Below are 13,487 nucleotides of genomic sequence, written 5' to 3' on the forward strand. Positions count from 1 at the left end.
CCTACCTCCGTTGGCCTCCCCCAGAGTTGGCAGGGTCAACAGCGCCCAGTTCAGGCCTTCTTTGGCCTGGTTCAGGCCTCTGCTCACATGAGGAGGCCACTTTATTGACCTCTGTGCATGCGCACTGGTCAGTAAAATGGCCTCCACGCATGAGCAGAGGCCCAAACCAGGCCATTGCCAGCCCTGCCTACTCCGTGGGAGGCTGGCAGGGGTAGGGGAGCTTGTAAGTAGTTGCTCACCTCCTTCCTTCCCGCTCTACCTTTAGGGAAACCTCCCTCTGGTAAAGGGGAATCCTCACCGGATTCCATTTTACCAGTAGGGCTCTGAGCCATTTCAAACTGGCTCGGTTCAAACTCGGACTGTGAGTGGGCACAAAACTGGACCAAGATGGACCAGTCTCAAAATTTCGAATTTGAGCTGAGCTGGCAAAACTGGTTTCATACACATCTCTACTGCACAGGCCAATCCTACATCTCCCTACAACTCTCTGACTGTAATCCTTTCATAACACATAATGTTGCCAAGTTCTGCATGGCAGCACACAAAATTCATTGGGATCTGGCCACCAGCAAGAATTAATCAGGCCCAACACATCTCAGGGAGCCAGCTCATCTCAGGGAGCCAGCATGGTGTAGTGGCTAGAGTGCCGGACTAGGACTGGGGAGACCCGAGTTCAAATTCCCATTCAGCCATGAAACTGGGTGACTCTGGGCCAGTCACTCTCTCTTGGCCTAACCTACTTCACAGGGTTGTTGTTGTGAGGAGAAACCTAAGTATGTAGTAGACCACTCTGGGCTCCTTGGAGGAAGAGCGGGATATAAAATGTAAAAATAAAATAAAATAAAATAAAATAAATATCTGTACTGTTGCCTTATACTCAGTGACTCAGCCTGACAGCTTTTACTGTTTCAGCTTGTTTTTTAATTTTTTAGACAGCATAGTGTATTTTTCTTATCATATTTTATTATAGTTTACAGTTGCTGTCCTAATTTTATTGCACTTCACAGTTTTTATAGATTTTCATAGATTTCAGTCTTTCCGCAATTTTATAACTTTATAGTTCTATAGTCTTCATGTCATCCAAATCTATAGTTATAATCTCCACCATTTCTTGGCACAGAAGAAATTTCTTGCTTCAAATGTTATAGCTGTTAGTTTCATAGTTTCTGTGTTTTTTCTGCCTTATGCTGGTCAAAGACCAAAATAACGATATTGTTTGATTGATAGTGATTGATTGTCATGTGACTTATATGGGGAACTCAAAGGTAAGCTAAATAATCTAAAAGAGTTCCCATCCTGTCCAGAAATAGTACCATTTGGTCTTTGGGGGAAAGCCACTCTGCATAAGAAGAAGGTGCATTTTTAGCAAGTCCGAAGTCACATCTTATGAGCCAGCCCTAGTCTTCTGCCCTGGCAGCTGAAAACTGGTTTCAAGGATAAGCAGCAGCATTTCTGATCTGCCCCACAGGTGTTATAAAGGTGCAAGACATTACCTTATGCACCAAGTTAGACCATGGGCCCATCTAGTGCCATCTCTTCTTTTGACTGAGTCCTGACCAGTAACTTTCCAGCTGTGCTCTCTGAGATCTATTAAACACACGTGCCAGGGACTAACCTAAGGGAAGGAGAGACCTTTCATATGCAAAAGCATATGCACCACGCATGAGTTGCAGCCTCTCTGCTACTGCAAACTCACCAATCTGCAAGAGGAAGTTCCATCTTCCCAGTTTGGTGCATTCTCATCATTGTAAAACCTGAGTGTGGGAAGCAAACTCCCTCAAAAGAAAGTTTGATATTGTTCCTATATGGGGTTGCACATCTTTCCCCTATGTGGACTGCAACACCCGTGATGATTCCCTTTGTCTCTGGACTACTGCAGAAGTGGTGCCAAGTGCACATGGATGCCATGTGGCTTATAAGGATCAGATATGCTGAATCAGGGCACCAGAGGCCTGAAATAAAAAAAATAACCCTCTGCCAACATTCCTCGAAACGGGCACTCTTGAAGCAGCAGGCATCCTTAATCTCTCTGCCTCAGTCTGCTCCTCTCCTTTCGCTGCCTCTTTCTTGTCTCTCTCTCTCTCTCTCTCTCATCCCTTCTTTTGTTTCACCCCTCCTCTCTCTCTCTCTCTCGCGTTTTTTAAGCCATGTGTTTGATGCTGCACTGCAGGGGTTTGTCCCCTGATTGGTAGGGGTGATCATTTCAAAGGCCGGTTCGGCTGGAGGAGGAGAGGGATGAAATATTATGCTAATCCAGAGAGAGGGACCCGCCTCTCTCCCCTACCCTGCGAGGGGAGCCGGGGCTGACTGAAGCAAGGCGAGCGGCAAGGAAAGGTACAAAAGCGAGACTTGGTCTGGGAACGAGCTCAAGCCACAGCGGCGGACGGAGAGCCCCTTGGCTTGTCTGGGCAGAGAGCTATCTGGATCGGACGCTTCATCTTCACTCATCTCGGTGATTTCCCGCTCCTCGGAAACTTGGACGAACTTTTTCACGGGGCAAAGCACCACCACCCCCTTCTCCGCGAAAGGATCCCCCCCCCATCCCGCTCCGTTTGGAAGGCGGCAGGGAGCAAACTGGCTTCAGAAATTCCCCCGGCAGATCCGCGGGGACCAGAAGGAGGAGAACAAGTTTGCCGCCCGAGCATCTCTCCCGCTCTCCCTGGAGAACATGATCAGGGCAAAGACACTCTCCGGAAAGGCTTTATCTTGCGCGTCGCTCTCTTTGCTCTGCGTCGGGACGCTGGTTTGCCTCGGCGATGCCAAAGGGACCTATTACCGCCACCCTGTGCCGATCCCTTACGCCAACAGATACAACCTCTACACCTCAGGATCTAGTCCCCAACTCACGCCGGGGAAGCCCGTGGGGAAGCACAAGTAAGCGCTCCGATTCTTGTTCGTTCTTCTCAGCATCAGCTCTCCGTGGGTTGGGTTCGGGTCTTTTTTTCCAAAAAGGCGAGGGGTGGGTGGGGGAGAAGAGGAATGGATGGTGATACTTGTCCGGAACGTGCGTCTGGTACCGTGCTGCTGCTGCTGCTGCTGCTGCTAGTCAATTTCACCCTTGGCGGTGGTGTGGTCAGTTTCACTCAGAGGTCTAAGCCGCGCTAGCCCAGGAATATTGCATTTAACAGGGATTCTGGTGTGGGGAAGAGCGGTGAAGGTTTTGCACATGAAACGGAGGCTGGATTGAGAGACTAGAGATCAAACGCTTTCTGGTCGCGTGTGTATCTGCTTGCCTTTTGCTTCTTCTCCGCCCTCCCACCCCCACTCCCTCTTCCTTCCACGAAAACAGATCTGCACAGTTCATATGGATAGGTTTTAACATTCCAGAATGCTTAGGGAAGGGGGTGAGGATGGAGTGGAAGAGAGAATTGCCTTCTTGTGAAACATCGGTTTCGCCTGCAGTTGCTGCGGGGCTGGTTGCTTCTGGGCTACGGCTCATTTTATAGAAGCAAGGGTGCTGGCTGATGGGAGAGGTCCTTCCTTCCCCTTACTTACACACACACGCGCGCGCGCAAAAAAGAAAAAAGAAAAAACAGGCCAAAAGAAACCAAACATTTTCCATCTGCACGCTCTTAAAACATCGGATTGAGCTCATTGCTGTAAAACTGGAAGCCGCAGGTGGAGAAACACTTCCCGCCAGCCAGCGCTACCCGCTGAACCTTTTGCCTGACTGGCTCGGAATGTTTGCGCTCTAAGAACTCCTGGATCTGAATTTGTCTCCGAACTGGGAGGAGGCAAGAAAGGTTCTCAGGACGTCTGAGTGCTAGCTGGTGCGAAGAGACCCACGACTTCCTGGGGGTCACCTGCGTTTGCTCCGTCAGGAAGTGTGATTCAGGTGATCATGTCAAGGGAGGTAACTACCCCGATTCCGATTTACCTCTCTTTAGTTGAGAACAGAGGTATAACCAATGGGGAATATTTGCTTACTACATAACTCCTCCTGAGTACAACTATGGACGAATAAAAGTGTTAAGCTCATTGAGAGGGTTGTGATTTAAGAGTAAGTACCTTACTCCTGTAAATGTTACCTGTAAATGTACAGGAATAAGCATTTTTTGCCCTACTGGCTAGGATTTTTTGTGCTCCAATAACCCCTCAATGATCTGAACTGGTCTCTGCACTAGCTGGAGGCATCCTAAGTACCTTGCTCCTGCCAGCGTTTCCAGTTATAAAGTCCATGGCCTCAGAGATGGGCAACCACTACTATTTAATTAACAGTGTTCATCGTTTCTTTGGCACCTTGAGTTTCCAAAGTGCTGTAAATCTCTTGTTTACAACAGCCCATGGGAGGTAGGTAACAATTATCCCCATTGACAGCTGCAGAACGGAGAGCACCATTTCAGATTTCAGTGGGAGGGCTAAGAGGGGTTCTTTTGCGGGGCGGGGGGGATTCTCAGAAAGGTTTAGAGGCCTGTTAGTGGGTATATTCAAGATTAAATTGCAAACAGCAGCTTATTTTAGGAGCATTTGCTGTAGTTACTTTTTATACCACACAATAATTTGAGCAGCATTGTACACACGGGACAATCACACCCTTGTTTTATTTTATGTTTTAAGAAAAGGGATTTGTGTGCTTGGTCTGCATGCCTAGAACACAGGCCCATTTAACTGCTTATAACAATAGTCCCTTAGCAGGGGTGGCCAGCCGGAGACTCTAGGAGTACAACTTCCATCATCCCCAGTGCCACCAATACATTTCAGACAGATTCCTTTCCCAGCCTTACCTAGAGATGTCAGGGATTGAACCTGGGACCTTCTGCAAACAAAGCTGATGCTCTACCACTGAGCTCCATCCCCGTCCTCAAAGGTAGTTCGTCATTTCATGCTAGTTGCTGGGGCGCAACATTAGGGAGGACCTTCATACTCTTTTTTGTGGGCTTCCCAGAAGCGTCTGTGGAAACCTGGAATCTGGACTCGATATGGCCCTTTGGTCTGATCCAACAGGGCTCTTACACTCTTATGGAGAGTTGGGATCTGAAACTCGGTTTTCTGCTTTTATCTGTTAGGCCACAGTAGTCACGCAGGAGAAATGAGACGGGATAAAGGGCCTGTAGGCTCCAGGACATTATGGGTGAGATGTGGGTGGACCATTGATGCTTAAGCAGCAGATAGTGCTTGGAACTGGGTCTACAGGAGTCCATGCCCACTTCTGGCCTACCTTACCATTAAAATATCCTTATTGTGTCCATCTTATTTTATTTATTTATTTATTTAACCTCTTTCTATACTGCCCAAAACCTGTGTCTTCTATTTGTACATTAAGGTCTTCCTCCCACTGCTGGTAAGCCATACATTTTACCAGGGCTGCAGAACGTTGGCTTCCCGCTGTTTTAGGACCACAACTCCCATCACCCACAGCAGCCAGTCAGGAGGCAGGATGGGAGTTGTAGGCCAACATCTGCAGGAGGGCCAAAGGTGTGCAGCCCTGCATTATAGCGTTATAACCATTTATCTCCTAAAGGCCCCCATTCAACACAGAGTCGTATACAAGCTGAAATCCGATGCATACTTACTTGGGAGTGAGTCTCATTGAGTCAATAGGACCTACATCCTAGGAAGCATGCTTAGGGTTAGGCTGTTAAGCCAATTGATTCCACAGGGTTTAAATGCACCTACTGTGTAGTGTAGTCAAAGTGTTTAAAAGGCTGCGAGAATGAAGTGGTGGTGACAGGTGCTCAGAGAATCAGTTTACTGGACAAATAAATGGAGAAGGACTAATAAATGACCCATCCAATGGGCCACCTTCCATCCCTTCCTGAAAGAGCTGGGTTTCTGCCACAATGAAGGGAATCTGGGCTCTGTTCATTTGGGGCAGCATGCTTTGAACATGGGGCATGCAGAAGCCCCAAGTTCACTTCCCTGCATCCCCAGCATCTCCAGTTCAATCATCTCAGGAAACAAGGTGGTGAAAGATTCTATCTGCCCAAGGTCTTGGAGAGCCCCTTCTCCTCAAAACAAACAATCCTGGGATGGAAGGATCAATGGTCAGAGTTGGTATAAGGCAGCCTCTTCTTACGTCCATAAGGACATTAGACGAGTCTTGCTAGATCAGACCAAAAGCCTATCTAGTTCAGCAACTATCAGATCCCTCTGGGAAGCTTGCAAGAAGGAGATGAAGGCATGTCCTCTCTCCTGCTGTTGCTCCTCTACAGCTGGTGCTCAGAGGCATCCTGCTGCTAAACCCAGAAGTAGCCTATAGCCATCAAGACTAGTAGCCATTGGTAGACTTGTCCTTCATGAATCTGTCTAAGCCCCTTCTAAAGCCATCCAAGCTGGTGGCCATCACCACATCCCATGGCAGAGAATTCAATAGACTAATTATGCACGATGTGAAATAGTGCTTCCTTTTGTCTGTTCACCTTACCTCACTCTCCCCTTTGGCTAGCACAGGACCAATTGTAACAAACAGGGAGTCCGCAGATGATGGCATTTGCAGAAATAAACACAAGGTCATGTTAGACAGAATGGAAATCCAAAGATGGGTAAAACTTGATCTAATTGAGTTAAGTGGACAGTGGAGCTCATCTTGAGGAAGAAATGCTCCTAGAATTTGTATATAGGTCTGAACTGGACTAGGGATTTGAACATATGAAATTCCTTAGGACCAAACTACATGTTATGTTAACCATTGACCATAACATGCATTGTTTTTCTCTGCTAATTAGCAGCCTGGGGTGTGCGATATGGATTGGGACCTCAGTGTGGTGGCTTTAACCATTGCTGTGTCTATGCTGTCGTCTTCATCAGAATCAGGCCCCACAGAGCTGCTATTTGTCCCAACAAAGGAAGTTTCCATTACTGCCAATGGAAGTATCCCTCCTGGAGTAAATAACAGATGCCAAGGGCTCTGGATAGGGAGAGTGAAGGGCCAATATTAGTGTGTCCCTCTCCCCATAGCATGGTCTCAATCCAGATACCCCTGCAGCTGCTATTTAGGACTGGAAAACTAAGCACACCAGGGCCAATAATGTGGTTAATGCAATGGGCCATTTGGCTGTTGGGCCACTGGTCCATCTAGCACTGTCTGTTCTGACTGGCAGCAGCTCTCCAAGTTTTCAGGCAGAGCTCTTTCCCACTCCTGCTGCCCAAGATCTCTTTTTTCAAGGTGGAGGATTAAATTGCAGACCTTTTGAAGGTGTGGTACCTTCCCCTTGCAGCCACCTTTTCAACTAAATAGCAGGCAGTTGTTCCTGAGTTTGGCAGCTCCCTTCCAGTACAGCTTCATTTAACCCCAGGACTGGCTTCACCATTATACATTGTAGGAACATAGGAACATAGGAAGCTGCCATATACTGAGTCAGACCATTGGTCTATCTAGCTCAGTATCGTCTTCACAGATTGGCAGCAGCTTCTCCAAGGTTGCAGGCAGGAATCTCTCTCAGCCCTATCTTGGAGAAGCAAGGGAGGGAACATGACACCTTCTGCTCTTCCTAGAGCAGCTCCATCCCCTGAGGGGAATATCTTCCAGTGCTCACACTTTTAGTCTCCCTTTCATATGCAACCAGGGCAGACCCTGCTTAGCTAAGGGGACAAGTCATGTTTTCTACCACAAGACCAGCTCTCCTCTCCTTGTACCATATAGTGCAGGCTGGGTGTACTCTGTGATCACATAATGCAAGTGTGGAATTTTGTATTGTGCTCCGCATTCAGCATCCCAAGAATCCCAGCATCCATGTTTAAAAAATTTGTTGCCATTTAGGTTGTAGAGATAGGCCTGGAATATGCATGTATGATCATGGGCCAATGCATGGTGAAATCTAAGAAGCCCGAGGCAGGATGACTAGGATTTCCAGCTATGCACCTCAGCTGTGACCCGTCAGTCCCCACAAGCAATAGGCACCCTGACTTGAGCCCGTACACTCCTCCATCTATCTGCTTAGCAGATGGTGGATTATAATGAGTCCAACAGGAATCTTACTGCCAACAAGACGAAATCCAAAGATGGAGCAGGTTTGGGCCATGCTGTATCATACTTTTGGGAAGAACTTTTCCTGTACTTTGAGCTTGGCTCTAACATGCTAAACTGAATGCAAAACAGAAACAAATGAAAATGCCAAAACTCCCGTATAGATACTCCTTAGAATTATGTGGATGGGGGCAGGGTCTTTATCAGTCCTGGTAGCCAAGATCCTTTTGAGTGTAGATGACAGAAACTGACCATTGATACTTATGCATACAAAGCGTTTGCTGTCCTACTGAGCTATGGGTCTTCTCCTTAAAGTTCCCTTAACTACAGCTCTTGTTCCTCCCTGCCCCCGCCCCACACACCCTGGTAGACAGGAGGGCTTGTCTGTGGCATTTTAACCTATAACTTCTCATTCTGAGAATCATATCCAAAAAAAGGTGTGAAGGAATTAGTGTTAAATCTGTTGAATTCTGTACTATAGATACATCCAATGCAGCTCCAGAAAGTGGGTGGATTTTCTATCCAGAGTGGGCTATAGTAGGGTTTGCATTATGAGAAGAGGCAGAGCCAACCCGACCATGAAGCAGGGTAAAGAGGCTGCTTCAGGTGGCAGACTGTGGCCTTCAAAAGAAGGAAGGTGAAAAGGCCCTCTGCTGCTTTTCCCCTCCCCCTTCATTCCTTTCCAATTAAAAGGGCGGGGGGAAGATATGAAGGAACTGAAGATGTGACTAAAAAAGAGAAAGGGAGGGTGTCATTGCAGTCCCTGGCAGTATTCCCTCTAACAGGATTTCCTTGATGTTGTTGACTTCAACTCCCATAATTCCGAAGCAAAAGCCATTGCAGCTGTGGATTCTGGGAGTTGTAGTCAACAACAACTGGGAATCCCTGTTAAAGGGAACACTGGTCTCTGGCATCTCCAAGATAGGAGTAAAAAAGACATGTCCCTGGCATCTCCAGGTAGGGCTGGAAAAGACTCCTCTCTGAACCTTGGGAGATCGACTGCCAGTCAGTGTAGACAGTACTGATCTAGATGGACCACTGGTCTGAATCAGCATAAAGCAGCTTCCTATTTTCCTTTGGTACTCCTCTTCAAGCAGCAAAATGTCAGGGGCTGGCACTGTGAAGTGAGGTTCAGTTTCTGACATTGATCATTACCAAAATGATCTTCAGAAGCAGGGCTGGAAAGCTCTTCTCCTGAAGAGCAGTTGCCAGTACTTGGCTAGATGAGCCGACCAGATTGGTCTGAGGTTGCTCTTCTGTGCCATGCTTTTCAATCCAGTCTTCTTGTACCCATCCACCAGAGCAAAAGGGACAAAAGGGAGGTGCCATCAAATCTACCAAGCTCAGTGCAATCTCATGCCTACACATGTAGTCTGTTTTCTGGGTCTTCTCTTTGATCCTAGCCTCTACTTCATGAGCTGAACACGAGACCCACAGGGGACTATTTTCTGAAAGCCTCAAAATGGAACACTGTCCTTTTAATATCCTGGCCACTTGTGCAAGCAGTTTTTCTTAAAGGCTGTCCCTTAATATGGTTTGTTGTGTGATCTAAGGAGTGCCCCACACACTCTGTCTTGCTTTTCCTTCCCTTCACTGCCACAGGATGTGGGGAAAGGCCACCAACTTGATTGCCTGTAAAAGGAGATCAGACACATCAGACAGTTGGCCAAGACAGCAAATGTTCAGAGATATATACCTCTGAGTATGGCCAATATGGCTAGGATGATGGGAGTTGTAGTCCAAGCATTTTTTTGCACTTGGGTTTTATACACACAAGCAAAATGCAGCCTCTGCCCATCAAATATAAAGGAGACATACATGTATTTCGGCCTTTAAGATACAAGTGAGCATATATACCCAGTTATCACACATATGTACTGTGAACACATGAAATTCCCTTACACTGGCTGCATTTGCACATAATGCAGAACCGGAGTTGAAAGGGCCAGGGGTTCGCAAAACATTATGTCCGAATGCAGGACAGACCCTCAGAACTCCGGTTCCGCTCTCCGAACTCCAGTTCGCCTCGGGTTGTAGTGAGTTTTGCCACTTTAACACAGCCTCTGTTATATCCGAATTAGGATGCACGGGCTGTGGTCCATTGGACCCGCAGTTCTGTGTTACATGCAAATGCAGTAATTGAGTCAGATGAGATGATTGATCCATCCTGTTCAGTATCCTCTAAACTCCCTGGCAGCAGCCCTCCAGGGCTTCAGACAGGAGTCTTTCCCTGCTCTACCTGGAGATGCGAGGAATTGAACTGGGGACCTTCTGCAGGCAAACCATGTGCTTTATACCCCACCCCAATAAAACAGAATGCAGGGAAGAAGAAAAAATGCATGTGTGTTTTGTGCAAGGTGGGGGGAGCATTCATGCCCTAGTTACTAATACACAGAAAAAACAATCCATGTAAAGTGTCTCTGGATATGCCACCAAAAATCCATGCCATGCGACCGTTTACCCAGCACCCTATCATCTTTATTGTGGGTGGGCTCACAGAAGACACAGATGCTCCCTTTTATTTGGTCTCCAGACTGCATCTCTAACTGAAGCTACTTGGCACCTGTCGAGCACAGCTACATGTGCTCGTTCACTCAAGCCCCCCCTCTAGCATGATTCATTGCTATTTCAGTGGGGCATGTTTGGACTGTACCAAAGGAGAAGCGTATGCAGTACCCAGTTTTTTCTCTGCTAGGAGAAGATTGCACTCAGTAGAAGAGATTGCAGTGGCTGGGTTGGATGAACAAATCGGGCCGGTTCAGATGAACAGTGGCCACCACATGCAATCATGTCAGGACTATGGCAAGAATGTGCCTACCATTTGGGGAATGCAACTTTTGAAATGAACGTGAGAACTGCCTTATCAAAAGGCTACCTAGTTTGGCAAATGTGGTGACCTTCATTGCAGGGCTGTGTGGGGGAGCGAGGTGCAGCAACAAGCTGGGCAGTCTGGCCCAGGTCCCCCCAAAAACAAGGGCCCCTGCAACTTTGTGCACATATTCATGAGTCCTTTTATAGGGGCCCCCAACATCACACTTCCGCAGGCCTGATAAATTCTCTGGGAGGCCTTGCTTGGTTGAGCTCACTTTTTTTAATAAACAAACACTAATTCCTCTGCTCTTATGCCAACTTCCTCCCAATAGTTCACAGGAAATCCATTTATTTAAGGCTTTCAGCACTTCCTTATACCAAAGAGATGTTCAAGATCATTGCTGTACTTTGATATATACTCCAGTTGTCCTTATTTACTGAGATATCATTATAATCAAATTGCAAACACATGGCATTCCACTAGCAGATTGTTCCAGTAATTGTTCCAGGACTCCTAACTAGTACTGCAATATATTTCAGAACAGAATTTCTTTGTTAAATTATCAATTTTCAGATTTTCTGCATTTCATATAGATGCAAAATTTCAGTGCAGATCTGGTAAGGACTATATTAGGTTTTCCTTTTAAGGATCTTAGACTGGAGCTATGTAGATTATTCCTAAAGTGTTGCTTACTAAGAACAAAACTACTAAATCCTCCTCCCCCCATTCTTTTATCTCTGAACAGCATCTCTAGGCTTCACATCCTGAGCATCATCTCTTCCCATCTGCCATGCCCCGGAGACCTATTTTTCCCATCTTTTGACTTGATCCTTGCATCCTTTCTCCTCTGATAGTGCCATCTGCTATATCCCTATGTCCTTAATCCTCCTTTGCTGTGTTGCCTTCTTTTACCCGCCACATCCTTCTAGCATATAGCCAAAAGTGTCAAGGAGAATAACACAAACTTCTTTAAATATATCAGAAGCAGAAAACCTGCCAGGGAGGCGGTTGGACCCTTAGATGACAAGGGCATGAAAGGGATTATTAAGGAGGCTATGGAGATTGCAGAGAAGCTGAATGAGTTCTCTGCATCTGTCTTCACAGCGGAGGATACTGATCATATTCCTGCTCTGGAACTGAGCTTCTCAGGCTTGGAGGCTGAAGAATTGGACCAATTTGAGGTGACAAAAGAGGATGTTCTAAACTGTTTTGAAAAACTAAAAATTAGCAAATTGCCAGGGCCAGATGGCATCCACCCAAGAGTTCCGAAGGAACTCAAATGTGAAATTGCTGATCTCCTAGTAAAAATATGTAACTTGTCCCTACAATCAGGCTCTGTCCCAGAGGACTGAAAAGTAGCTAATATAACTCTCATTTTCAAAAAGAGATCCAGCTGGGTTTGGAATAGTACTAACTTAACTTCTGTGCCAAATCAAGTAAATTGATGGAAAACATACTTAAGGACAACATTGTAAAACATATAGAAGAACAGGCCTTGCTGAAAGAGAACCAGCATGGCTTCTGCAAGGGCAAGTCTTGCCACACTAACCTTTTGGAGTTCTTTGAGAGTCTCAACAGGCATGTGGATAAAGGTGATCCGATTGACATAGTATATGTCATCCAAAAAGCTTGGACATCCAAAAGGTTTTTGACAAAGTTCTCACCAAAGGCTCTTGAGTAAACTTAGCAGTCATAGGATAAGACGACAGTGTCAATTGTGGATTGGTAATTGGTTGAAGGACAGGAAACAAAGGGTAGGAATAAATGGACAGTTTTCACAATGGAGGGAAGTAAGAAGTGGGGTTGCCTAAGGATCTTTACTGGGACTAGTGCTCTTTAATTTGTTCATAAATGATCTAGAAGTTGGGGTAAGCAGTACAGGGGCCAAATTTGCAGATGACACTAAACTATTTTGGGTAGTGAAATCCAAAATGGATTGCGAGGAGCTCCAAAAGGATCTCTCCAAACTGGATGAGTGGGTGAGAAAATGGAAAATGCTGTTCAATGTAAGCAATTCTAACATGATGCATATTGGGGGAAAAAAAAAACCCACCCTAACTTCACATATACAGTGATGGGGTCTGAGCTGTTGGTGACTGACCAGGAGAGAGAACTTGGGATTGTGGTAGACAGCTTGTTGAAAGTGTCGACTCAGTGCGCAGCAGCTGTGAAAAAGTCAAATTCCATGCTAGGGATCATTAAAAAGGGGATTGAAAATAAAAGTACTAATATTATAATGCCCTTATACAAAACTATGGTGAGGCCACATTTAGAGTACTGTGTAAAGTTCTGGTTACCGTATCTTAAGAAGGACATTGTAGAACTGGAAAAGGCGCAGAAGAGGGCACTCAAGATGATCAAGGGCCTGGAGAACCTTCCTTATGAGGCAAGGCTACAGCATCAGTGGCTTTTTAGTTTGGAAAAGAAGTGACAATGGAGAAACATGATAAAGGTGTATAAAATCATGCATGGAGTAGAGAGAGTGGACATAGAGAAATATTTTTCCCTCTCTCACAACACCACAACCAGGGGTCATCCCATGACACTGAAGGCCAGGAAATTTAGGACTGACAAGTGGAAGTACTTTTTCACACAGCTCATGATTAATCTATGGAATTCTCTGCCACAGAATGTGGTGATGACCACCTGCTTATATGGCTTTAAAGGGGGCTTAGACAGATTCATGGTGGACAGGTCTATCAATAGCTACTAGTCTGGTGGCTGTGGGCCATCTCCAGCCTCAGAGGCTCGATGCCAGTTGCATGGGAG

General features: G+C 46.2%; 1 protein-coding gene across 1 annotated transcript in view; it reads left to right on the plus strand.

Moving 5' to 3' along the window:
* The first annotated feature begins 2,239 nt into the window (after positions 1-2,239).
* EMILIN3 (elastin microfibril interfacer 3) overlaps positions 2,240-13,487 on the plus strand; it is a 32,586-nt gene continuing 21,338 nt past the window's right edge. The window contains exon 1 of the mRNA XM_053313494.1: positions 2,240-2,874. Coding sequence (XP_053169469.1) covers positions 2,669-2,874 — 206 coding nt within the window. The 5' untranslated portion in view covers positions 2,240-2,668. The remainder of the gene's footprint in view (positions 2,875-13,487) is intronic.

The sequence above is a fragment of the Hemicordylus capensis genome, chromosome 4, assembly GCF_027244095.1.
Source record: "Hemicordylus capensis ecotype Gifberg chromosome 4, rHemCap1.1.pri, whole genome shotgun sequence".
In the NCBI taxonomy this organism is placed as follows: domain Eukaryota; kingdom Metazoa; phylum Chordata; class Lepidosauria; order Squamata; family Cordylidae; genus Hemicordylus; species Hemicordylus capensis.